General features: G+C 43.0%; 2 protein-coding genes across 4 annotated transcripts in view; one reads left to right on the forward strand and one right to left on the reverse strand.

Moving 5' to 3' along the window:
* SPIC (Spi-C transcription factor) overlaps window positions 1-21,520 on the reverse strand; it is a 92,594-nt gene extending 71,074 nt beyond the window's left edge. Inside the window, exons 1-2 of the mRNA XM_033951938.1 lie at window positions 21,450-21,520; window positions 16,276-16,408 (exon numbers count right to left, since the gene is read on the reverse strand). The gene's annotated coding sequence lies outside the window, so the exon portion shown is untranslated. The remainder of the gene's footprint in view (window positions 1-16,275; window positions 16,409-21,449) is intronic.
* Window positions 21,521-21,621: 101 nt separating this feature from the next.
* Window positions 21,622-25,368, forward strand: part of ARL1 (ADP ribosylation factor like GTPase 1) — a 33,288-nt gene continuing 29,541 nt past the window's right edge. Inside the window, exon 1 of one of the 3 annotated variants that reach the window (XM_033951941.1) lies at window positions 21,622-21,775. In XM_033951941.1, coding sequence (XP_033807832.1) covers window positions 21,772-21,775 — 4 coding nt within the window. In that variant the 5' untranslated portion in view covers window positions 21,622-21,771. Of the gene's footprint in view, window positions 21,905-25,368 lie in introns of all 3 variants that reach the window. The other 2 variants (XM_033951942.1, XM_033951940.1) reach the window with 2 other exon arrangements.

Consider the following 25,368-nt stretch of genomic DNA (forward strand, 5'->3'; position numbering starts at 1 on the left):
TGTAAACCTATTACTATTTCTTCGAATATAAAACATGGAATAACCTCCAGTCAAATCAAGGAAGTCTGGTCTCACAAATCTATAAAACTGCTAGGAACAAACCTTACATAGGGCCGGGGTCCTTCTGTTAAGGCATGCTCCCGCTAAATTGGTTAGCGTGCCTTAGTAAAAGGACCCCATAGTAACATAGTAATGATCCATCCAATCTGCCCATTTATAAATTCATGATTAAATTGTATATTTTTGAGCCATAGACTGCAGAAGCTCGCCCAGTACTGTCGTTGCCGTCAGAGCTCACTCCAGCCTATCGGAACCATCTCATCATTTTTAGGATACAGACCGTAAAAGCGTGGCCAGCACTTAATTTAACTGCACAAATGGGACTTCATAAAAGGCAATCCTATCTATAGGCGGTTCTTATAGCACGAATATTGCACAAAATCAGCAAAGTTTGGCCAGCTCCGTAGAGCCAGAAATTCCAGGCCAGAGCCCAGATCTGGCCTGGCCTTGAATTTCTAGGAATAATGCTAGCGGAAGTCAGCAGAATGTTGATCGCCGTTGGCTGAATATCAGCAAAAAAGCGGTCTATACTGTATATCTAGTAGCACTACACATCAGTGAATTATTTAAATGCCATGGCTGACATAGAGTTTAAATAATGACCAGACATATTAGTTCTTAAATATTTGAACAGCTGGCAGTTCTTATATTAACTTTTTATTTCTGTCAGTTATTAATCTATAAATATGATTGAAATGAAGAAAAGTCAATATAAAGTGAGACAGTTGCTGTTTAAAGATATAGAGCCTGACAGTGGCATAGTAAGGGGGAGCCAGACAGGGGCATCATCACCTATCCGCCCCATCCTCACGCCACCCTCGCCACCTATAGATAGGACTGTCCTTCCTCGCCTTACGGTCTTTATAAACTTTGCCAGTGCGAGCAACTACTCTAGCCTGCTGCATGCACAGGCCTGGTTTTCCCTCCAAAATCACTTCTGGGTCACGGGGCCAGGAAGTGATGTCAGAGGAAAAGCCAGAGCAAGTAGCAGGCCGGAGAAGCTGCTCGCGCTGCTGAAGAATTAAAGAGGTATGGGGGTGGGAAGGAAGGGCACGAGTGTGTCATGGAAGGAGTGGGGGAGTGGGGTGGAGAGGAGGGTACAGATGCGGGGAATGGCGCAGAAGGAGCAGGGGAGGGCAGAGAGGAGGGCAAGGGGGGTGCGCCCCCGCCACGGGCACCTCCTACCCTTGCTATGCCACTGGGGCATGATTCTATAAATGGCGCCTAAATTGGTTGGTGCCACTGAAAATGGCACCTTACTGAATGCGATTGATTGCATGTGATGCACTGATGAATGAGGCCTGGAGGGAAATTGTGGTATTTGTTTCTCCGGAGTGTTGCTGCAGTGAAAGGAATTGTGCTCCACCGCCTCACAGTCCTAGCTCAAAGATCCATGCTCGGAGAGGGACAGCTAAGGCCTCCTTTTCCGAAACTGCGCTAGCAGTTTCTAGCACAGGGAGCCGTGCCGAATGTCCCACGCTGCCCCCGATGTTCACAGAGTTCCTATGAGCATCGGGAGCAGCGTGGGCCATTTAGCGCGGCTCTATGCACAGTTTCATAAAAGAGGGGGGTCAGTGGCTGTTTTTATTCAGCAGTGTGTTTGATTTATTTTTGACTTTTTAAAACCAGAAAACAATTGTTCTCATATATTAGTGGGGGGGGGGGGGGGTTTGTGTGTGTGTGTGGGGGGCGGGGAATGTTGATCTTATTGGTTTAAAACAAAAAAGAACTGTGGAATCTGATGTTGCTGATGTCGGCTTTATTACAACAAGAAGATAATTCACTATCTTAAAACAGCGAGGTATATCCACAATTTCAGTCAATGAAGAGGACCCAACAGGGTCCATGTTTCGACCCAGAAAAGTCTTCTTCAGGGGTCCCAATTAGTCTCTTCGAGAACTGTGTGGATTTAGCAACCTACGCCCAAAGATGACAAATGGAAACCACAGACAGGAGGATAAAACTGTAACCATCTCCAAGGCCTTTGTCATGTGATAGTGACTTCCAGTTCCCCTCTGTCGCACCCAATCTGAGGAGCACTCCGCCTTCCGCTGCCTCCTCCGTGATAAGTTGGAAAAGGGGAAAAGATATAAAACTGCAACCAGAGGCAGCGTGAGCGCAAGGCTTTCTCACGTGCACGGTTTGACTGTTTTGGTTTTTGTCTCTGAGCAAGAGATTTTTCCTTTCTTTTTCAGGTTTTTGTTTTTTTGCTCATTTTTTTCCGGTCTAACCTGGCCTATGATAGTGCTGCAACCTTGCTTTGGATTGGCGCTCGTTGAGTCTTTGAGGCTACGTTTATAATTGCAATTAATGAATGCTTCCCCTAATCTGGTATATTTTATTACTCCAGTAGTTGTAAGTCACATCAGCACAACTGAGCTGATGGTTCTTCTCTCTCTGAAGCTACGGGAGTGTAGTGACTGTTCTAAACGAGTGAGGTCTTGCAATACAAGTACGTATAGTATTTTGTATTAAGGTTTTGGGGCTGTGGAACAAATCATCTGAGTTTCCATTATTTCTTATGGGGAAATTCGCTTTGATATTTGAGTGCTTTGGAATACAAGCATGCTTCTGGAACAAATTATGCTTGCAAACCAAGGTTTGACTGTATATGGAATATGACCAAAATCTATTCATTTTTCGGATGGTCTATTAAGGAGACACACCAGACTGGTGTGTTAATAACATTAGCTAAGCTGAGCACCTGCAGGTGGGATTTGTGTAAATGGGTTTGGGTGGGGGGGGAGGAATAAAGTGAGGTGAGGTGGGCAGTGAAGGCTATGTAAGACAGTACATATGGAGCTAAATAAACAAACCGTGGGATTGGAGGGCACTTTTGGCGGGCTTGAGGGATTAGTTTGTGAGGAACAGGGAAGGAGAGGGTTAGATGGCACCTGTTGTAATTTCCCCACCCCTCCCCCTCCCGTGTATTTTGTTTTGTGTTATGGTGGATTTGGTGGTCCTTAGGCTTTGGGATGGCGGTTGGAGGGTCAAGCAGGGGTTTGGGGTAAGGTGGAGAGGTCAGAGCTGTGCAGCGAGGGTGGAAAACGGGGGCACTGGTCTAGGAGGCGGCAGGGAAACGAGTTCATAAATAATTTAAATGTAGCACTCGTAGGCGACACCGCTACGAGGGGATGCCTGGCCTGACGCTACCGTAGGTTCTAAAAGTGCGAAATTAAAGGGAGCTAGAATTGTGACGCCGCTTTGGGGGTATTTGATGCTTTATTTGGACTGAGTTGTGAGCCGAGATGATGTGAAGAGTTAATTAGTGTGTGTGTTTATTGGTTGTTGATTACATTATATATATGCAGGTATATATATATATATGAATGCTAATGTTAATGTCGAAACGTACAGCGCTATATAAGTGATTAAAAGTAGTTGATTTTCTAGCAAGTGTGCTTGTGTGCGTCCATCCCATGCCAATAGCAAAAAGTACAGGACTTATGAATACTGATCCTATATATTTATTATATAAGAACTAAAAAAAAAAAAAAGGTAAAGAATATATACAAGCATGCCTCTAAACCCTTCATTATAATAATAATAAAACAAATGGCTGTAATGAATGAACTAATATTCAAATTTTAAAAAGGCCGTTTTCTGAAAAGGAAGTCACCAGACATAATTATCCATGAATAGACTACAGTACAGTTCTTCCTCTTTTCTTGTAAATACACCTATTCAGACTATCACGGCCCAACAGAGAAGTTTCTAGAATCCTGTTTATTGAGCTGTTTGGCCATGTGATCCTGCTGGCCTCTAAGACCACTTGCAGGAGAAAATAAAGCAATCCATTGAGCGACGATTGCAGTGAGTCCTTTGAAGTTTAGACTTGACTGTTTGCAATAAAACTGATCCTAGTGGGCTATTATCTTTATTTAAGTGACCAAGTGATCTCTGTAGAACTTCTTGTTTACGTGTTAAATAGTCAGCTTAGAATATTACAGAATTCTATCATTACTACCATTTCTAATGAACAAAGATAAAATGTTCCACCTAGATTACTTCTCGTGTTATGGGGGATACTAATTTGCAATGGGATCATTTTCAAAAGAGAAAACGCATCCAAAAAGAGGCGTAAAGGGGCACGTGGACGTTTTTCTCACCAAACCCTTCCAATTCGCTATTTTTGAAACCTATATTCTAGACCAGGGGTCTCGCAATCCAGTTGGGTTTTCAGAATTTCCCCAATGAATATGCATGAGATCTATGTGCATGCACTGCTTTCAATGCATATTCATTGGGGAAATCCTGAAAACCCGACTGGATTGCGGCCCTCAAGGAGGGACTTTGAGACCCCTGGATTAGAGTGTCTATGTCAGGGATGGGCAACTCCGGTCCTCGAGGGCCGGAATCCAGTCGGGTTTTCAGGATTTCCCCAATGAATATGCATGAGATCTATGTGCATACACTGCTTTCAATGCATATTCATTGGGGAAATCCTGAAAACCCGACTGGATTGCGGCCCTCAATGAATGACTTTGAGATCCCTGTTCTAGACAGATGTCTATGCTGCTGATCAGTAGTTAGTCTAAATCTTAAGAGGGCGTGTTAGAGGTGTGATGTGGACAGGACTAGGGCAGGCTTATGACTTGGACAGTTTTCTGCCATAATCAAACATTTCAGAATACGTCCAGGGTACAAGTTAGACGTCTGGGGCTAGACCTGTTTTAATAATGACTACATGCCAAAAAGGTGCCCAAACTGAACAGATGGATGTAAGCATGAAGGATGTAAGCATGACCTCCCCATACTGCCCCAGTGGTTATTGACCCCCCTCCCACCCCTAAAGATGTAAATGAAACAGTATATACCTGCTTGTATGACAGCTTCAGATGTTATGGCCAGTCCTAATAGAGCAGCAAGTAGGTTCCTGGAGTACCCTGGCAGGCAGCAAGATAGGGACTCAGGCCTATACTCTAGCCCAGGGGTGCCCACACTTTTTGGGCTTGCGAGCTACTTTTAAAATGACCAAGTCAAAATGATCTACCAACAATAAAATTAAAAAAAACACAAAATACACTCTACGCATAGAAAATGTTAATTATCATTCTTATTCCGGGGGTTTTCAAAGAGGTCAAGACAGATGACTCTATGCACTGTCACCTCAGTAACAACCATACAAAAATAGACAAATACCCCCCTCCCTTTTTACTAAACCACGATAGCAGTTTTTAGCGCAGGGAGCTGCGCTGAATGCCCAGCGCTGCTCTCGACGCTTATAGGCTCCCTGCGCTAAAAACCTCTATTGCGGTTTAGTAAAAGGGGACCATAGTATAAAATATAGACAGCAGATATAAATTCAGATACATTTTGATCACTAAATTGAAAATAAAATCATTTTTCCTACCTTGTCTGGTGATTTCATGAGTCTCTGGTTGCACTTTCTTCTTCAGACTGTGCATCCAATCTTTCTTCCCTTCTTTTAGTCTGTATGCTTCCTCTCCTCCTGACCTCATTCCACCCCCCCAACGTTTTCTTCCTCTCTCCCTGCCCTCTCTTTCTTTCTCTCTTCATGCCCCCTTTCTTTTTTTCTGTTTCTCTTCTTTCCTTCTGTCTCCCTGCCTGCCCTCTTTCTCCCTGCCTGCCCTCTTTCTCCCTCCCTGCCCTCCCCCAAGCCATTGCCACTGCCGCTGCCATCGGATAACAGGCCCCAAAGCCGCCCGCCGCCGGCCAAGCTCTCCCTGCTTCGGGCCCACCAGCATTCCTCTCCCCGACGTCAATTCTGCCGTCCAAGAGAAAGTTCCGCTGGCCAGAACTTCCTCTCTGACGGCAGAATTGACGTCGGGGAGAGGAAGGCTGATCGGCCCAAGATCGACCTATTGGGAGAAATGCTGCCGGGTCCTGCCTTTGAGGAAACAGAAAGTAGGCAGGACCTGGCAGCAAGAAGAGCAAATTGTAAGCTTTACTGACCTGTATCCTGCTTTAGCCTGCGAACGGGGCTCTAACATGTGCGTGCCGACTTCCCTTCTCTCCCCCCCCCCCCCCCCCCGACATAACTTCCGGTTTCAGAGGGAAGAGAAGGGAAGCACACGTTAGCCCCCGGAGCATAAATTCTCCAAGCTGGTTTTTTTTTAAATGTTGAGCAGCGGCGGCAGCAGCAGAATTCAGGAGCGGGCCAGTCAGGAGGGGAAAAAAAAGAAGGGAACCCACTCTGCGATCGACGTATTGGGCACCCCTGCTCTAGCCCATGGGTAGGCAATTCCGGTCCTCGAAAGCCACAGGCAGATCAGGTTTTCTGGATATCCGCAATGAATATATATGAGATGGATTTGCATGCACAGCCTCCTTGAGATGCAAATCTTTCTCATGCATATTTATTGTGGATATCATGAAAACCTGACCTGCCTGTGGCTCTCGCAGACCAGAATTTCCTACCCCTGCTAGCCTAACCACTACACTTGTGGTGGAATCTGTGAGCCTTCCAAACTCCACTGAAATCCCACATGTGAGGCATAAGGGATATTCAGGTGGTGTATAGTTGGGTCCAGTGTGACCAGTCTAGTACAAATGCTGGCCCCTTCTACATCCCAATGGCTTATTTTGTGCATTTTTCATTTTGATGTGGGTTGGGTTTTTTTCCTTTTCAAAAATGGTTCAAAAATATAGACACACATCTTGATTCAAAAAGATACACATACATTTTTAAAAAATGGCCATGTTTGTAAAAAAACCCACAAAACAACAAAACCCAAAAATCCAAGATAGATGTTTTCCAGTTTTGAAAATGGATACGTTTGGGACTGGATTTTTGTGCATCTTCCGCAAAACGTCTAAACTCAGATTTAGATGTCATATCGAAAATGTTCCTCCACATTCCTTAGGAAGTAAATATTTTTGAGTCTGGAAGGAACATGGACGCAGAGATGCACACAATGAACACGTCTCATACTAGAAGATCATGATTATTTATGAATGCAAAATCCTCTTTCAGTCCTCCACACTCCCTGCAGGAGCAATAATTGTTTGTGTTAATTGACAACAATTAGGATTTGTGCTTGCATCTTCCTACACACTGTTCTATTATTACACCTCCACAGAATTAGACCCTCTTTTACAAAGGGGATTACAGCAGTGGCCTGCAGTAACCACACTGAAGCCCATTGGGAATTAATGGGCTTCAGCGCAGTTGCTGCATTCCGGCAGTCGCCACCATGGCGGTAAAGGGGGGTGGGGGGGTTAATGTTTACTTAAGGATTTACATTGAAAGTAGATCCAAGGACTTTAGATATACTCTCTGGACACCATACCACATTATCTTTACAACCACAAATTAATGTGGTGGTTAAGAGCCTTATAAAAAAAAATATATATATACCTGTTTAGACATATTTGGTCTTTTTTAAATTGAAAAACATTTTGCTATTTTGACCCAATCAATATTTTTGCCTTTATAATAATAATAACTTTATTCTTATATACCACCAGACCTTGGCGGTTTACAACAAAGAAAAGCTTATCAACGGTCTCTTTGTTTTCTAGATTGCCAGATTAGCAAAGAAGGTGTTTTTTTTGTTTTTTTTTTTAAAAAAAGGAGGTTTGATCGTGTTACACTGTAAAAGAAAGATAGAACTAAGGACCCAAGAACTTTGAAATAAGTAAGTCTTCATTTGTCTCCTAAAGTAGATGTGCACAGTAGTACTGAAGACCAAAGATCTGTGCCTAAATTATATGCCAGGATTGTACACCAGGTTTTAGTTAGTGCAAATCCTCACACCCACAGCTTGGCGCAGAAATCTGCTCTACGCAATGTTCTGTAAATGGCAAACAACTTGGAGCTGATTTTTTTTCCCCAGCGCCAAATTTTGAGTGCCGCTTACTGAATCCAGCCCCAAGTGTATCCATGGCTCACTGTCTACCACTCTTGTCACAGTACTTATTAAATTTATTAAAAGGAAGTTACTGCTGTGCCACAGTTGAACCATATCCCATATCCCGATGAACCATATCTCATAGATGGGAATAGTCTGACACCTAGTGGTTAAGAGTCTCAGTGACGATGTTGCTTTCAACCAGTTAAATATTGGTTCAAGAAATACATGATACATGATTTGCATTCATAGATCAGATTTGCTGGTCTCTAAAGTTAGTTAAAAATGTATTAAAATTAATCCAATAAGACACTACTTTATCTTAAACAAAAAATAAAATTCTTTTTTTCTACCTTTGTTTTCTGGCTATTTATTTTTTCAGTTGTGTTGATGTTTTTTGCTTTTCTCGTCTTGTCAGGATTTCCTGCCCATTTGTCAGGTTTTTTTCTCTTCCTTTTACTTTCAGCTATCTTCAATTTTCTGCCTCTGTCCAGATTTAATTTTTTCTTACTATCCAATCCTCAATTTCTCTTTTTTTATTGTGACTACCTACATCTTGCTACCTCTTGCACTCACCCTGGCTCTCCTATTTCATATCATCTTATTCTCTAACTCTGTTCTCTTCCCCTCCATCCAGCATATGCCCTCTCCCCCCGTCTTTCATCCTTCTCTATGTTTCCATCCACTGCCTGCCCCCCTCTCTCTTCCCCGCTTCCATCCAACATGAGCCTCTTTTTCCTCCCTATTTCCATTAAGCATTTGTCCCCTCTCCTCCCCACATACATCCATCATCTGCCCCTCTCTTTCCTCCCCATTTCCATCCATCATGTCCCTCTCTCTCCTCCCCACTTCCATCCATCATGTCCTTCTCTCTCCCCACTTCTATCCTCCATCATGTCCCTTTCTCTCCTCCCCATTTTCATCCATCATCTACCCCTCTTTTTCCTCCCCGTTTGCATCCATCATCTGCCCCTCTCTTTCCTCTCCATTTGCACCCATAATGTCCCTCTCTTTCCTCCCCATTTCCATCCATCACCTGCCCCTCTCTTTCCTCCCTATTACCATCCATCACCTGCCCCTCTATTCTCTCCACTTCCTTCCATCATCTGCCATTCTCTCCTCCCCATTTCCATCCATCATCTGCCTGCCCCTCTCTCTCTCTTCATCACTTGTTTTGTTTATTTATCCCCCGCCCTTATCCAGGGTGAGTTACACTTCCATCCATCTGCCCCTCTCTCATCTCCACTTCCATCATGTGTCCTCTTTCTCCTCATATCCATCCATAAATGTACCTCCTTGCCCTCTCCACTGCCATCCAATCCAATATCCTCCCCACTTCCTTCCAACATGTGATCCCTCTTCCTCATCCTTTGAACCCTGACATCCATTCCATTACCACTATAAACGATTCCTGCCCTGCTCCATTCCTGCCTCCCATGGGTTCAACAGCACCTCTTCATCATCCCTACCCTGCCAGTCACTGGCACAATCAGCACCAAATACAGGCTGTTTCTAGGTCAGCCCTGCCAGGGCCTTTCCTGTGCCACATCCCACCCGTGATGCACTTCCTGTGAGCTGGGTCGGCTGCAGCTTTTGTCAGAGACTGCTATGCGCATTTGCATGCCAGCAGAAAAAGGGAATGAAGAGGTGCCATGCTGTGGTAGGAGGAGGGGGGGGGGGGGTTGAAGAGCTTGCAGTAAAGGAGAGAGGCAGCAGTGAGAAAGCAGAAGAAAAATGGCTCTGGTGATTAGACTGCACAGTGACTCGGAACAGCTGCATGCCCTCTTACCGGAAGGTGTGTTGCCGCACAGCTGCACAGCTTAAAAGGAACATTGGACAGCATCTAACTTAAGTATATCACACAAAATTGTGGTTCATAGTCAAATGCGCGCAAGACAAATGCATTTAGTGAAATGCACGCAGACATTTGGGAGCAGGACAAATGCGTGCAGGTGTATATCGTGCTAGAAAATAGCACGCAATGCTGGTGGACAATTGTCTTGCGTGGTATTGTCTGGCTGCAAATGTCTGCGCGCATTTGTCTTGAGCATATTTGACTTGCCACCCAAAATTGCATGGATATTTCAGGGGTGTTCTAGAAAACTGTGCACAATATTATAGAGTACTGTTGATTTGCGCTCAACTTGCACATCAGGATTTACACCTATTTCAGCTGGCATAAGTCCTCCCACCCAACGTTGGGCATGGTATTAGTACCCAACATTATTCTGTAAAGAGTGCTCATCCCAGAGCGCGCTTTATAAAACAGTGCTGGGCACCATTTACTGAACTCAGCCCTATATGTGCATTTAACACTGTTGGTTTTATGTATATTAATTTATGCTTCAACATCAATGATTACACATAGTAACCAAATCAGCTGAAAACGGACTCTATAATGATGAAAACACAAAAATAGATACACATCAATTCCAGTTAGAAAAATGATATGACAGAAAAGATTTAATGGATGCATCTCCAAAGATTACTCGATGGATTTAATTCAAACTTTTTTGCTCCTTCTGTTTCTTTGGGCTTCCAGTTCAAGTGGAACTTGACTGTCGGGTTTTTCCCCATGTTATACAGCTACCATATGGCTCCAGAAAAAAAGAGGATGGATTGAGACATCCGGGTTTTGCTTTCATTGGAAGTAGAGAATGACACGGGGACAAATTTTTCCCTGTCCCCGCAGGAACTCATTTCCGCGTCCCATCTCCGCGAGTTCTTTCCTGTCCCTGCCCCATTCCTGCAAACTCCAACCTCATCTGCACAAGCCTCAAACACTTTAAAATTATAAGCATTCGAGGCTTGTGCGGTTAAGGTAGAGCTTACAGGAATGGGGCAAGGACGGCGACAAAACTTGCGAGATGGAATGGGGAAATTGAGTTCCTGTGGGGACGGGGACAAATTGGAAGTAAAACCCAGATGTCTCTATCAGAGAAATTAAAAGGGGACAGGTTTAGAACAAACGCCAGGAAGTTCTTTTTCACCCAGAGGGTGGTGGATACATGGAACGCGCTTCCAGAGGCTGTGATAGGCCGGAGCACGTTACAAGGCTTCAAAGAAGGTTTGGATAGGTTCCTGGAGGATAAAGGAATGGAGGGGTACAGATAGGAGTAGAGGTAGGTCATAGGGATAGGAGTAGAGGTAGGTCATAGGGATAGGAGTAGAGGTAGGTCATAGGGATAGGAGTAGAGGCAGGTCATAGGGATAGGAGTAGAGGTAGGTCATAGGGATAGTCAGGGACCACTGCTCAGGCAATGGGCCTGATGGGCTGCCGCGGGAGCGGACCGCTGGGCGAGATGGACCTCTGGTCTGCCTCAGCGGAGGCAACTTCTTAGTTCAATTTCTTTCAATGGAAGTAAAACCTGGATGTCTCAATCCAGCCTCCTTTTTCTGGAGTCATATGGTAACCCTACTTTATATTTATACCTCCATCCCCACCCCACTCTTTCAAACTCAGTCACTGCAGTGAGAGTCCTTGGTCAGGAACCCCAGACTCTTACTCCTTGCCAGAACCTGGTATTCATGCATTCAGAATCTGGCCACTAGATGTCATCATTGTGCAATAGATATACACACAGTATTTTCTGAACACCAGACACAGCTCAGAACATTTAAAAAGGACTGAAATAGGTTACACTGTGGATACAGATATGATATTGCTGAACAATTATCTGACTATATGTGAGAAATTTTCTTAATACCTCAAGAAGGACATGGCGGTACTTGAGGGAGTACAAAGAAGAGCAACCAAACTGATAAAGGGAATGGAAAATCTCCCATATACCGACAGATTGAAGCAGATGGGACTTTTCTCCCTGGAGAAGCGAAGACTTAGAGGAGACATGATAGAAACCTTCAAGATCCTGAAGGGCATAGAAAAAGTAGACAGAGACAGATTTTTCAAATTAAGGGGCACCACAAGTACAAGGGGGCATTGGGGGAAATTGAAAGGGGACAGGTTTAGAACAAACGCTAGGAAGTACTTTTTCACTCAGAGGGTGGTAGATACATGGAACGCGCTTCCAGAGGCTGTTGTGGACAAGAAAACACTAAATGGGTTCAAAGAAGGTTTGGATAGATTCCTAGAAGAAAAAGGGATTGGGGGGTACAGATAGGTATAGACCATTGCTCAGGCAATGGGCCTGATGGGCCGCCGCGGGAGCGGACCGCTGAGCAGGATGGACCTATGGTCTGCCTCAGCGGAGGCAACTTCTTATGTTCTTATGAAAAGGTGAGCAACATCCTGTGTTAGCAGAGTTTTCTGGCCAGGGGCTGAATGAAATACATCATTAGTATCCCAAATACAGCTTTAGTTTGTTTAATTCCAATATTGTGCTTTTCTGATTTGATTGGTGGAATGGTGACATCAACTACTTCTATATTTGTGATGTTGGCTTTCTATCAGGAGCTCTGAGCTATATAAGGCAGAAAGAAAAATTAACTCAGAGTATGGTTAAAGCTGCAGGTTGGGAACCAGGGGACTCTGATTCAGATCTCATGCCACTGTGACTTTGAGAAAATTATATAATTATTCATTGTCTCAGGTGTAAATTCAAGGACAGAAAGATACCTACTATACCCAGATGTACACCACTTTAAAAGCTTTTGGGCTTGTAGGTTGTATAAGTAAATAATGTACAATGAAATGTACAATGAAATCAGCGGCTGCATGCTTTGTGCAGCTTCTGTAGGGTTTTCAGTACATTCGGAATAGTTTGATTTTCTGTGCTCTTAAAAAAATTAACAATTTCTACTATCCCATAAAACCTATATCTCAGTCTGTGGCATGTTTTCCCCCAACTGACAGTAATATAAGTAACGCCATTGTTATGGAGAGGAGATATGTACACAAACTGCTATTTAATGGGGGGGGGGGGGGGAATAGGATAAAAAAGGCTTAAGAAACACAACAGAAAAAAAAATGAAGTTGAACAGCCCTACAATTAGGCCACATATCAACGACCCCTCTTGGATTATAATGGGCACCCTGACTATGAACTAATGTATGAATGATGGTTAGGCTTTCATAGAGAGGTATAACAAATTGTTTTAATAAACATATTATTCAATCCATTCTGTTTAAAAAATCTAAAGTACACTGAAATAACATGACAGTAATTTTATGATTTGTATAATCTAGCAGAGATGACAACCCCACACCAAAAAATCAGATAGAACATAGGGGGAAAGGCCTACAATGTACTCCAGTCTGACGACGCTTTCAGTTTGAATTTGTGGCAAGTTATAGAAAAGCAAAAGCCAAAAACAACTGCAGACTATGTACAAGATGCAGGCACTGTTTATTTCAAACTCTAATGGTATATACAACCTTATTACCAACCGAGGGACCCCACACGGTCCGTGTTTCGGACAACAAACCTTCCTCAGGGGTCCGTGGTAGATAAGGTTTTGCAACAAACAGCATTAAAGGAAAAAACGAGTGTAGTGCTGGATTGTAAAAAGCATTGCAATCTCAATGGAAAAAAAAGTTATAGAAAAGAAGCAGACATTCTATAAGACATCACACCTTGGATGCCACCAGGTTGTTTGGGTTAGAAATGATCATAAGTCATGGCCCTATGCTTAGGGTTACCAGATTTTCCAAACGGAAAATCCGTAACCATGACCCCGCCCCCAGGCCCATCCCGTTCCGGCCAGCCACGCCACATTCTGCCCCCCAGGCACGCCCCATGCCCTGCCCCCTTGACCTGCATGAGCATGTGTGAATGCCATCATGATGTTGCTCGTTGCCAGAAGATTTCCAAAACTTGGACAAAGTGCTGGGTTTTGAAAAGCCGTCCAGATCCTCAGGGAAATCCAGACATCTGGTAACCCTACCTAAGTTGCACCATTTTGTGGTCTACATGAAATGAGTTGGTGGGCTTAGTTCAGTTTCCAATGCAATTGGCACTTAGGGGCTGATTCTACAAAGGGCACCTAACTTACCCCTCCCCCCTTTTTACAAAGCCGTGCTAACGGTTGATGTGCGTCAAAAGCCTCATAGCCCTACGGGTTTCGGGGCAGTTACCACTAGTGTGTCTTTGTAAAAGGAGGGGTTAAAAAAATTGCGTGATAAATGCCATGCAATAGGTGCCTAAGTGGGCATTTCTATGGGCGGAGCATGACTTAGGTACCGCTAAGCGTGATTCTCCAAAAACAGGCACCTGAAATGTAGGCCTTTAAAACCCTCGCCTAGATTTCAGGCACCTACATTTTGACATAGACGCTTCTAGCCACAATTCTGTAAACAGCGTCTAATTGTGATCGACATGCAGCCAGAGCCTATTTTTTTTAGGCGCCATTTATAGAATCAACCCTTAATTGGAACCCTTTTTGAAGAGGCCATGGAGCAGATATAGACAACGATCTCCCCTCTCACCTCTAAGTGACTCCACCAGAAAAGTGTTGACATGTGGGAAAATGCACTATGTCTGTGTCTAAATGAGGAACTTTGGTTTCCAGCACCGGCAATCAAGGAAATTTCAAGAGCTTTCCTTATGTAAAAATCACAAAAAATGTTCATTTTAAGGCCAATCTTCAGTGGCCAATAGATCTCATGTATTTTATATGGCTAATTATAGTACAACACTGTTTGTCGTATGTAAACTTGTAACCCGTTCCGAGCATTCCTGGGAGGACGGAATATACATTTTCAAACTTGACTCTTTTCACTATGCAGCATCCAAAATGTAACAAAGCCAGCCTGGAATATCTTCAAATGTACACTAGAAAATGGCACGGGGACAAATTTGTCCCCACCCCTACAGGATCTCAATTTCTCTGTCCTGTCCTCCAAGTTTTGTCACTATTCCTGCCCCATTCCTGTAAGCTCTGCCTTAACCGCACAAGCCTCGAACACTTGTGATTTTAAAGTGTTTGAGGCTTGTGCAGATGAGGACGGAGCTCAGGCATTGGTGGAATGAGGCATTATGACATCACAATCTGAGCTCTAGAATATTGCTACGTATGATTTTAAAGTGTTTGAGGCTTCTGCAGATGAGGACGGAGCTCAGGCATTGGTGGAATGAGGCATTATGACATCACAATCTGAGTTCTAGAATGTTGCTACTTATGATTTTAAAGTGTTTGAGGCTTCTGCAGATGAGGACGGAGCTCAGGCATTGGTGGAATGAGGCATTATGACATCACAATCTGAGTTCTAGAATGTTGCTACTTAGGATTTTAAAGTGTTTGAGGCTTCTGCAGATGAGGACGGAGCTCAGGCATTGGTGGAATGAGGCATTATGACATCACAATCTGAGCTCTAGAATGTTGCTACTTAGGATTTTAAAGTGTTTGAGGCTTCTGCAGATGAGGACAGAGCTTGCAGGAATGGGGCAGGGACAGGAAAAGAACTCACCGGGACCCCATGTCATTCTCTAACGTACACAAAGACTGAGATGCACAGGAGTTCATAGCTTGGTGTCACTTTATTGCATTTAACTGAAACCAACTGTTTTACTGATTAGTTTTTAGATTTCATCATTACACATCAAGGAGCGCTTTTTACTAAAGCTGAGGCAAAAGTAGCATTAGCGTGCCCCGTACATGGATCTTTTCCACGCACTAAGGCCATAAAATGGCACATTTTCTAAATTCATGGCCATGCGCTCATTTTGCCATTAGCGCATGACCATTACAAAAATTGCCAAGGCCCCACATGCTAACCCTGTGCTAATCAGTTAGCATGCTGCAATGTCTCACAAGCTGATTAGCACCCTCTAACATGCCCCTTAGAAAAACATGAAAAATATTTTTGTAGTGTGCAATGTACACGTGCAGAGAGGCAAATTTACCAGCTCTAGTGCTTATCACGGTTTAGTAAAAGGATATTCAAGTTTCTCAGCAACATACAAAAGCCCTCAGTCAACAGAAATCACAGCTGTAGAATATAGAAACACCATAAAACCAAGGGCACAACACACAGCAAGCCAAAACAGATTGAAGACATCCTTAACGTTGATCTTAATCTCTGTCTGAACAGAGGAAAAAGAACATTGGATCAGAAACATATAAATGGGGAAGTTATGAAACATTCAGATCAAATCTTTTGACTTAAAAATTATAGATGCAGAACGTATTTGGACTCTGTAAATCAGTGGTACCTGCTATGCTTGATCAAGGTAAGCTGAGAAACACACAGGGTTGAATTTACAAGATGTGCAACACATTATCTTATATGTACATTATTTCAGCCTAGGTAAAACTTCTGTCTTCCGAGCTATAGCATATTTACCAAAGAATCAGAGCGCTTCTGATTCTCTGGGATCACAGGAGCTTCTTAATGAATTAATTGATGTGCCAATGTCATTTACAATACTAATGCTGAACCATATGACTTTTCAGAGAACAGCAATCTCTCCTCTCAATCACCCATATTGGGATTTTTTTTTACCTTTTTTGAGACTTGGGGAGTATGTGAGCATTTGGTTTTAATCTTCCTCTGCTTAGAAGGCCGTTTCTCACGCAGGTGACCGCTCTTATAAATTCAGTCATTTTCCTTTACAGAGCTCTGTATAAAAGCACTTCTATAAAAGAGGAAAACATGGTTTTGCTTATATATGGGTAACTCATAGTTGGGGAAGTTGCACAGAATTAAAGGGGTACTTTTCTTCTTCCTCAGGAACAGGATGTTGGAAATACACACATGACCTGTTTTAGTATTACACGCTCTCACTGTCTATACTATAATTTTCTACATAAGCAGCACAGAAATGTTGAATACTTTTCAAAAAGGCATATTTATGATATAGCTTACGTAAACCTTGAAGGGATATTGGCGGTTGGTAAGACATACAAAAAAAAGTCCATTCAATATAATGTTCTCTGCATTACCCAATGCTCATAGGCCTCACTGGTACTTTTAATCTGGGTGGACCATTGGTCTGACCCAGTATGGCTATTCTTATGTACTAATGACTGGGGTTCACAGTATGACATCTTAACGTCACCCATGTTGAAAACTTCTCCCCTGAATTGCTTAAATGTGGCCTAGGGAAGTACAGATCTGTGTATTACTGCAATGAAAGGGACCATTCTTTCCTTAATCTGTTGCATTTGTTATAAAACTAAACTTCGGTTGTTACATACAAATATAGGATTGTTTTAGTTAGTTCTGTGTTCTTCAGTTGTTTTGGATGCCTGTGTGTTGTTTCCTGTCATTCATGGCTTTATTGTTCTGATATTCAAGCCAAACAAAGAGAAGATTCTCCAATAGGGAGGAGGTAAATTTGAAATGACTCCAAAAATCTCTGGACTGCAATGATGCAATAGATGGAATGCAGTCAAATTGGTGAAGCTCAGGTGTGGCTTTTTAGGACTCGCAGTGTGACTCATTACTATCACAGCATTTTCAGAATGGCATACAGTGTGTAACTCCAGTGTACATTTTAAACACAAAGAAACATGATGGCTGATAAAGGCCAAATGGCCCATCCAATCTGCCCATCCATAGAAACCATTATCTCTTCCTCTCTCTAAGAGATACCAAGTGCCTATCCCAAGCTTTCTTGAATTCAGACACAGTCTCTGTCTCCACCACCTCCACGCATCTACCATCCTTTCTGTAAAAAAGTATTTCCTTAGATTACTCCTGAGCCTATCACCTCTTAACTTCATCCTATGCCCTCTCATTCCAGACCTCAACTCATGCACAAAAACATTTGAATACAGCATTTTGAAAATCAACTTAGGCTAAAATGCATTATGGTCAGCAAGTCTCAAGGGTGGCCACTGCAAAGACAGAAGTAGTGACAGCTAGTGTGACCTAACCCATAAGGGACAGAAAAGAAGAACAGATAACAGTGGATTCCCACATAAGTTGAGAGAGGCAGAGACAATAGTATAAAAAAAAGGCCTTTTAGCAGTTCTGGAGACACACTTTTCTTTGACTATTGTCATACACATGCTTTTTATTCAGTTGATTTTCATACCAGCATTTTGATATCATTTTGGCAACAGCTTTTACAAATAAGGACACCAAGTGCTATATAGAAACATAGAAATAGACGGCAGATAAGGGCCACGGCCCATCAATTCTGCCCACCCCCAAAGACCCTCCCCTACCTTTCTCTGTGAATAGATCCCACGTATCTATCCCATTTGGCCTTAAAATCAGCCACGCTGCTGGCCTCAATAACCTGAAGTGGAAGACTATTCCAGCGATCAACCACCCTTTCAGTGAAAAAGAATTTCCTGGTGTCCCCGTGCAGTTTCCCACCCCTGATTTTCCACGGATGCCCCCTTGTTGCCGTGGGACCCTTGAAAAAGAAGATATCTTCTTCCACCTCGATGCGGCCCTTGAGATACTTGAATGTCTCGAACATGTCACCCCTCTCTCTGCATTCCTCGAGTAAGTATAGCTGTAATTTATCCAGCAGTTCCTCGTACAGGAGATCCTTGAGTCCCGAGACCATCCGGGTGGCCATTCTCTGGACCGACTCCAGTCTCAGCACATCCTTACGGTAATGCGGCCTCCAGAATTGCACACAGTACTCCAGGTGGGGCCTCACCAAGGATCTATACAATGGCATAATGACTTCAGGCTTACGGCTGACGAAACTCCTGCGCATGCAACCTATGGATGAAGCTTGCTCCACTTGATTGGCAGTCTTCATGTAAAGGGGCAGTTGTGTGTGCTGGATTACTCAACTCATTTCTTTGGTTATTTCCACAGGTTTGTTTGTTTGTTTCTGATATTTATTTAAGCACAAGCACCCCTCTTTTTCAAAACTGCAATAGCAGTTTCTAGCGCGGGGAGCCGCGCTGAATGGCCCGCGCTGCTCCCGACGCTCATATGAACTCAATGAATGTCGGAAGCAGCGCGGGTCATTCAGCGCAGCTCCCCACGATAGAAACTGCTATCGCAATTTTGTAAAAGGAGGTCAAGGTTGTTCCTCCTCCCCCCTTTTTTGTTGATTTTCTTACATGGTACCCCTTAATTCTATAAAATTAAGTACTCACCGTTGCAACGAGGATGGCAGTTATGTGTGTGGGTTATTATAGAACACTATTTATTTATTAAAAAAACATTTTTAATCTGCCTTTATCCAAGGCAGTTCACAATTTTACACATATAATAAAAAATAGAAATTTGAAAGAGTAACATACTTCAGCCACGGAAAAACTAGTATGATATCATATTTATCTCAACATCACCACTACTACAAATCATTCTAATAAAAAAGATTTAACAGCAGCTCAACTCGTTATATCTCATTCAAAGAAGATATATCAGAGACGTACTATTTGGGAGTTTTTCTTTAAAAAGGCCTGAACAAACATGTGGGTTTTAAGCAACTTCCAGAATTGCAGAAGGTTCCTACACAACCGTAACGTTCTGGACAATGCATTCCACATCAGTGGTCCAGCTATAGAGAAACATGAATTCCTTGTTCGTACATAGCGAACGACATTCCCTCTCTTTGCGTCTAGCAACCAGTTGTAGTATTTACTGTTCATGTGTCAGCATTTACACCAGCATGAATGTGCACACTTAAAGTTAGATGTGTACATATGGACTTATGCTAGTATTCTGCGATGGTAGTTGTGTGCAACTACTGCTATAGATTCTATTCTTAGCACACATCATCTCAGTGCCTACAGGCTTCATTTATTTGACATACCGACCTATCCTACGAATAAATAAAGCGGTTTACAATAAAAAATATTTTAAAAATTCTTAATAAATGGCCCACCCCAAAAGCCTCCCCATAGTCAAACCCCAAAAGACACCATCATACCTATACAAACCCCTCCCCATATACACAGTCACAAACACTTATAACTCACATCCAAAAGCCTGTTGAAATAAATAGGCTTTAAGGGACTTTTCAAATCTAGGTAAAGAAGTTTCAATTTTTAATGAAAAAGAAAGAAAAGTCCATATCCCCCTCTTTACACCTCTAGTCTTTATAATATAGCAGTAATCTTAGGATCTTATCACAGTAGTTTGCACATTGCTAAATGGAGCTTAGTTGCCATCAGAAGAGTTAAATAAAACTGTTTGCTGGACTATTTTTCCAGGGCTCTTCTAATTTGAGTCCTTTGTAATGTAACATGACAACTTTTAGGGAAATTAGTTTAAAGACATGGTACATCAGCACAGATGTGATTAGCCTAGATTTGTAAACCGAGCACATTTTAGTTAAGACAAAATGATGCCTACAAACCAGCAAGGTTATATAAGGTTTTCATCCAGTCTCACTGCATATTGCAAAATGCTCCTCAGCAGGCTAGTTGAAAGCTATGAGGGCTGTTCAATAATTTATCTACCTCAGTAGGAAAGAAAAGTTTATTTTTTCAATATAGACTCCTGACAGCTCCATGCACTACTCCTGCAATGACTTGAATCCCTTTGAAAAGAATTCTTCAGTTTGACCTTCAAACCAGGATATCACAGCTTCCTTGACATCACTTGACAAATTGCCATCACATATGCACCGGCACATTGTTGTGAAGAAGCAGCATGCCTGCTTCGAGTTATCCTCATCTTTTCTCCTAATTTACCTGCAACATGGGTCCAGAAATACAAGCACCCTCAGACCTTTTCAGCAAAAACTCATACAAGGGACTGGTCAAGCACTTCCATTTTCGGTGAAGAGTATGATGCTTCTCTACACTGGTCACACTCTGACTTAACATAAAACTACTTTATCTTCCAAGACTGAGCCTTAATGTCACAGATCATTGATGGACTGACATTAAATTCCTCCATGAGCATTAAACAACTCTCGCCTTTCTCAAGCCTTTTGCCTATTTTCATCTTCTGCTTGAGAGTAAGCACTATACATTTACCCTTACTTGGAACCTGCTTCAGCATACTTGGGGTCAGGAGCCACCTAAGCCAGTCAGGTTTTCAGGATATCCACAAATCTTTCTCACGCATATTCTCACGCATATTCATTGTGGATAGATATCCTGAAAACCTGATTGGCTAGGTGGTACCTGAGGACTGCGTTGAAAACCACTGCCTGATCCTGGCTGATTTTGCCCCACTGCAAGGCCGTGTTGGTTTGTAGCGTCACAAGATTCGGAGCAATGGTTTGATGGTTGTGTGCCTATCACTTCCATCATATGCAAATCTCTCTCATGCATATTCATTAGGGCTAGCCTGAAAACCCGATTGGCCTGGTGTTCCTCCAGGACAGGGTTGGGAATCACTGTTTTAGAGCATATTTATCCAATTGATACCCAAAGACTCCTGATGCAGGCCGGGTGGCCGAAACATGATCATGTCGAGTCATTGAGTTACTTTGGATGAATAAAGACATTTGGATTTATCAGATGAGTTGAAAGACACTTTTTGTGCACCATTCTGATTGGACATTTCCACTTTACCCCACTACATACAGTGCATGGCAGCTCTAATCTTCAAATATCAAGAACTAAGGGTGAAGCTGCAAACCTAGAAACAGAATCTCATAGGTCAGGTGGAAAGTTTTCGTCTTGGCTCGGAAGCAATAAGACTTGAATAACGCTGGCGCAGGCGCACTGAGACTCACAACCCCGCCCCCTCAGAGTTGGCCGAGCTGACTGCAGTTTCCGGTTCAGCAGCGGTAGATTCGTCACCTGACATTTCTTCAAACGTTGGATTTTCTTCGTGTGCTGTTTGTTTTTTTTTTTCTTCTTCTTAGAACGAATTCCCTGAAAGGTGCAAGTGGAACAGCCGCTTCTTGTTTTCCTTAAGTCTGTAAGGGAAAGGAACCTCCTTGCGTTGTTGCGAAACGTCAGCCGCTGAGCTCGCGACTGGACGTCCCCGGCACCACGCTGGCAAGTTTGTGTACGTGACGCGGAAGAGCACCCGCGCGCGCCACTTCCGGGTTCTCGGTGACGGCGACTGCGGCGGCGGTACAACAGCTCTAGTTCGGGAGCAGAGCGGAAAGAAGACGACATGGGTGAGAAGCCGGTGACCCGGGCTCTGACTGCCGGATCGCGCCCGCTCCCTCGCGACATGACGTCGCCAGGAAGTAACGGCGACCCTTGAGGCAGCCGGTGACGTATGAACTCGGCGCGAGCCCCGACAGGTGGTTCTTCTAGAGCCATTTTCGTGCGCAGCGCTGTACAACTCTCATAGATAGAGCCACAAACCCAAGTGTGGAAGGACAATAGAATACTAAATACAACTCCCTTCTATTGAATGACACATTCCACGGAAAGGAGGACAAGGTGGGGAATAAATGGTAAAATCCCTATCAGTGCGAAGGCTCCAAAAACATCTTAGCCCAGGGGTGTCCTCGAGGGCCGCAGTCCAGTCGGGTTTTCAGGATTTCCCCAATGAATATGCATGAGATCTATTAGCATACAATGAAAGCAGTGCATGCAAATAGACCTCATGTATATTCATTGGGGAAATCCTAAAAATCCGACTGGACTGCGGCCCTCGAGGACCGACATTGGACACCCCTGTCTTAGCCAAACCAATGCAAAGGAAAAAGGCTCAGAGCCCCCCCCCCCACACACACACACCATCTTCAGTGAAAAAAGTGTGGGGAAATTTACCAGGGGTAAGTCTTGTCATTGGCATAAAAAACCTTTTACATTGGAAGATGTTAAAAGCAGGCTTGGTGCAAGTAGAACAGTTGCCTTTTGTTTTCCTTAAGTCTGCATGATGGGGGGGGGGGGGAGGGAGGTAAGATGTTTTTGAAGTCTTTGCACTGACAGGGATTTTGACATTTATTCCCACCTTGTCCTTTTTTCCATGGAGTGTGTTATTCAGTAGAAGGGTGCTGTATTTAATAATAATAATTTTATTCTTGTATACCGCCATACCCAAAAAAGTTCTAGGCGGTTCACAAGGTGAGCTAATACATGGGATACAGATAAAATACTAATTAGAATAATGGACTTAAAAACAGATAAAGACAGAAAGCATTTACAATATAATGCAGAAAATACCAGCATGGCAGGAAAAGAAGTAATACGTAGAACAGATAAAATACTTCAAGTTTGAATATAAGGAACTTGATTGAAAAAAATGAAGCAGAATGCATTAACATAAGCATAAGAACATAAGCAATGCCTCCACTGGGTCAGACCCGAGGTCCATCGTGCCCAGCAGTCCGCTCACGCGGCGGCCCAACAGGTACGACGCTCATATATAGACAGCGGCTCTTAAAGTGATAGAAGCCTGAGCACGCGGGGGGCTCAGTGGCTTGTCCTGGCCCATGTTGGCACCAGATGGGTCCAGGACAGAGCTGCTCAACTGTCCCCCTAGCCTCGCTCTGTTAGTAGCCACAAGGAAAGGGTCTGCGCCCTGGATCACACAAGTCCACGGTAGAGAGGAGGCAGCACAGTACCATTAACTGGCTCAGAGAAAATCAAGCTTGTCACCTCCTGCTGCTACTGACTGTTGGTGTTCGATGAGGAGAAAATAATAGGGTCCTGCTAAAAGCAGGCACATTTATAACAGAAACAAAAATTGTCTGACCAAGTGGTCCAAATGATGCAATGCTAAATAATATTAAATCTCACCTTTGAGTTGAGGGGTTCCTTTGCTAAACTAAAGAAACCACTCAACTAAAAGGTGGGATTTAATAATATTTATAAAAGAGTCAGGAACCAGCAAGTGGGAAGGCTTTTGTAGTCACAGGAAGGAAGGTCTGATCTGCAATGGCTATGGGGAAAGCTGGTAGGAAACGAATGGCAGAAGTAAGTAAGAGCAATGGGTGAAGTGTAAAGGGAATGGTACAAGCTCAGAAAAAGAACTGGTAGGAAATGCCAGAACTTTACATAATAGCGGCTAAAGCTGGTTAGAGGGAGGATACTGACTGACTGAGTAAATGGACATCAAAGGCAACACCACAAGACAGTTGCTTGTTTGAAATGTGGCAGAGTATATGCATGTGTGTGCCCAATGTGGGGGGAGGTTAATGAATGGGTGCTTGTTTGTGAGTGTCCCTTTGAAATTTTGAGCTGGAACGGAGAGTCACCATCCTGTTATAAACATACCTTGTGTAAACTAAGTAAAAAGGCGTTTTCAGAAGAGAGACTACACAGCTGACTATTAAGTTACCTGGCCAAACTCCTTTGAAACTGTTTGTGGAGTACTCATTATTCAAGTTTTATTGCTTCTGAGCTAAGATGAAAGCTTTCCACCTATAAGATCTTATTTCTAGGTTTGCAGCTTCTCCCTATGTCATCGGAAGTGTGCTTTTGTCCTGTTTTTACCTTATCCCAGGTGGCAGATAAAGACCAGCATGGTTTTATCCAATTTGAGCGCTAAAGTAATTAGGGTTGTAGTTGCTGTTCTCTCTCTCTACACTCCCACCTTCATGCCTGGAATCCTAGTTCTTGATATTTGAAGATCAGAGCTACGATGTAGTGTTGCAAAATCAGCCAGGATCAGACTGAGTGATCTATGCCTGGCAGTGGTTTTCAACCCAGTCCTTGGGTACCACCTGGCCAGTCAGGTTTTCAGGATAGCCACAATGAATATACATGAGAAGAATATGCATACCAAGAAGGCAGTGCATGCATCTCTCAGTATTCATGATAATATTAAGGAAAATGTACTTCAACTTAATGGACATACTTTCCCGATATCTAATACTATTAAAATACCGGGGGTCGTGTTAGATCGTCATCTCACCTTAGATGATCAGAAATGCTTTCTTGTTTTTTGGAAATTGCACACGATTAAGAAATATTTTGATCCAGCGTCATTTAGGCTATTGGTTCAATCTTCAGTCCTGTCTGTCCTGGATTATTGTAATATAATCTATTTGGGATCCCATAAGCAAATTCTTAACAGATTAAGAATAATAAAAAAATTCAGCGGTTCATTTGATCTTTGGTCTGAAAAAAAAAGACCATGTTAGTTCTTACTATAGACAGCTTCATTGGTTGCCGTTTAATGCAAGAGTTTTATTTAAATTTGGCTGTATTTGCTTTAAAGTACTGTTTGGCCCCAGTTTATCTGGTTTCTCATTTTATAGAATGAACGTGAATACACGCAAATCTTACAGGTTTGCATTTCCATCACCAAAAGCTTGCCGTTACACAAGATTTTTTGATCGAACTTTAGCATTTCAGGCTAGTAAAATGAATACCTGGTGGAGTACTTTAATTCCTCAAGATCAATCTTATCTTGCCTTTAGAAAAGCATTAAAAACCTACTTTGATAAATTTATATCTTAACTTTTAACATTGTATTTATGATATGTCTATGTGTTGTACATAAGAACATAAGTAATGCCTCTGCTGGGTCAGACCAGGGGTCCATTGTGCCCAGCGGCCCATCAGGTCCAGGACCTGTATAGTAATCCTCTAGGTATACCCTTCTATCCCCTTTTCCTTCAGGAAGTTATCTAATCCCTTCTTGAACCCCAATACCGTACACTGTCCTATTACACCCTCTGAAAGCGCATTCCAGGTATCCACCACCCTTTGGGTCAGTGGTCTCAAACTCAAACCCTTTGCAGGGTCACATTTTGGATTTGTAGGTACTTAAAGGGCCTCAGAAAAAATAGTTAATATCTTATTAAAGAAA

This window comes from Geotrypetes seraphini, chromosome 7, assembly GCF_902459505.1.
Source record: "Geotrypetes seraphini chromosome 7, aGeoSer1.1, whole genome shotgun sequence".
NCBI lineage: Eukaryota > Metazoa > Chordata > Amphibia > Gymnophiona > Dermophiidae > Geotrypetes > Geotrypetes seraphini.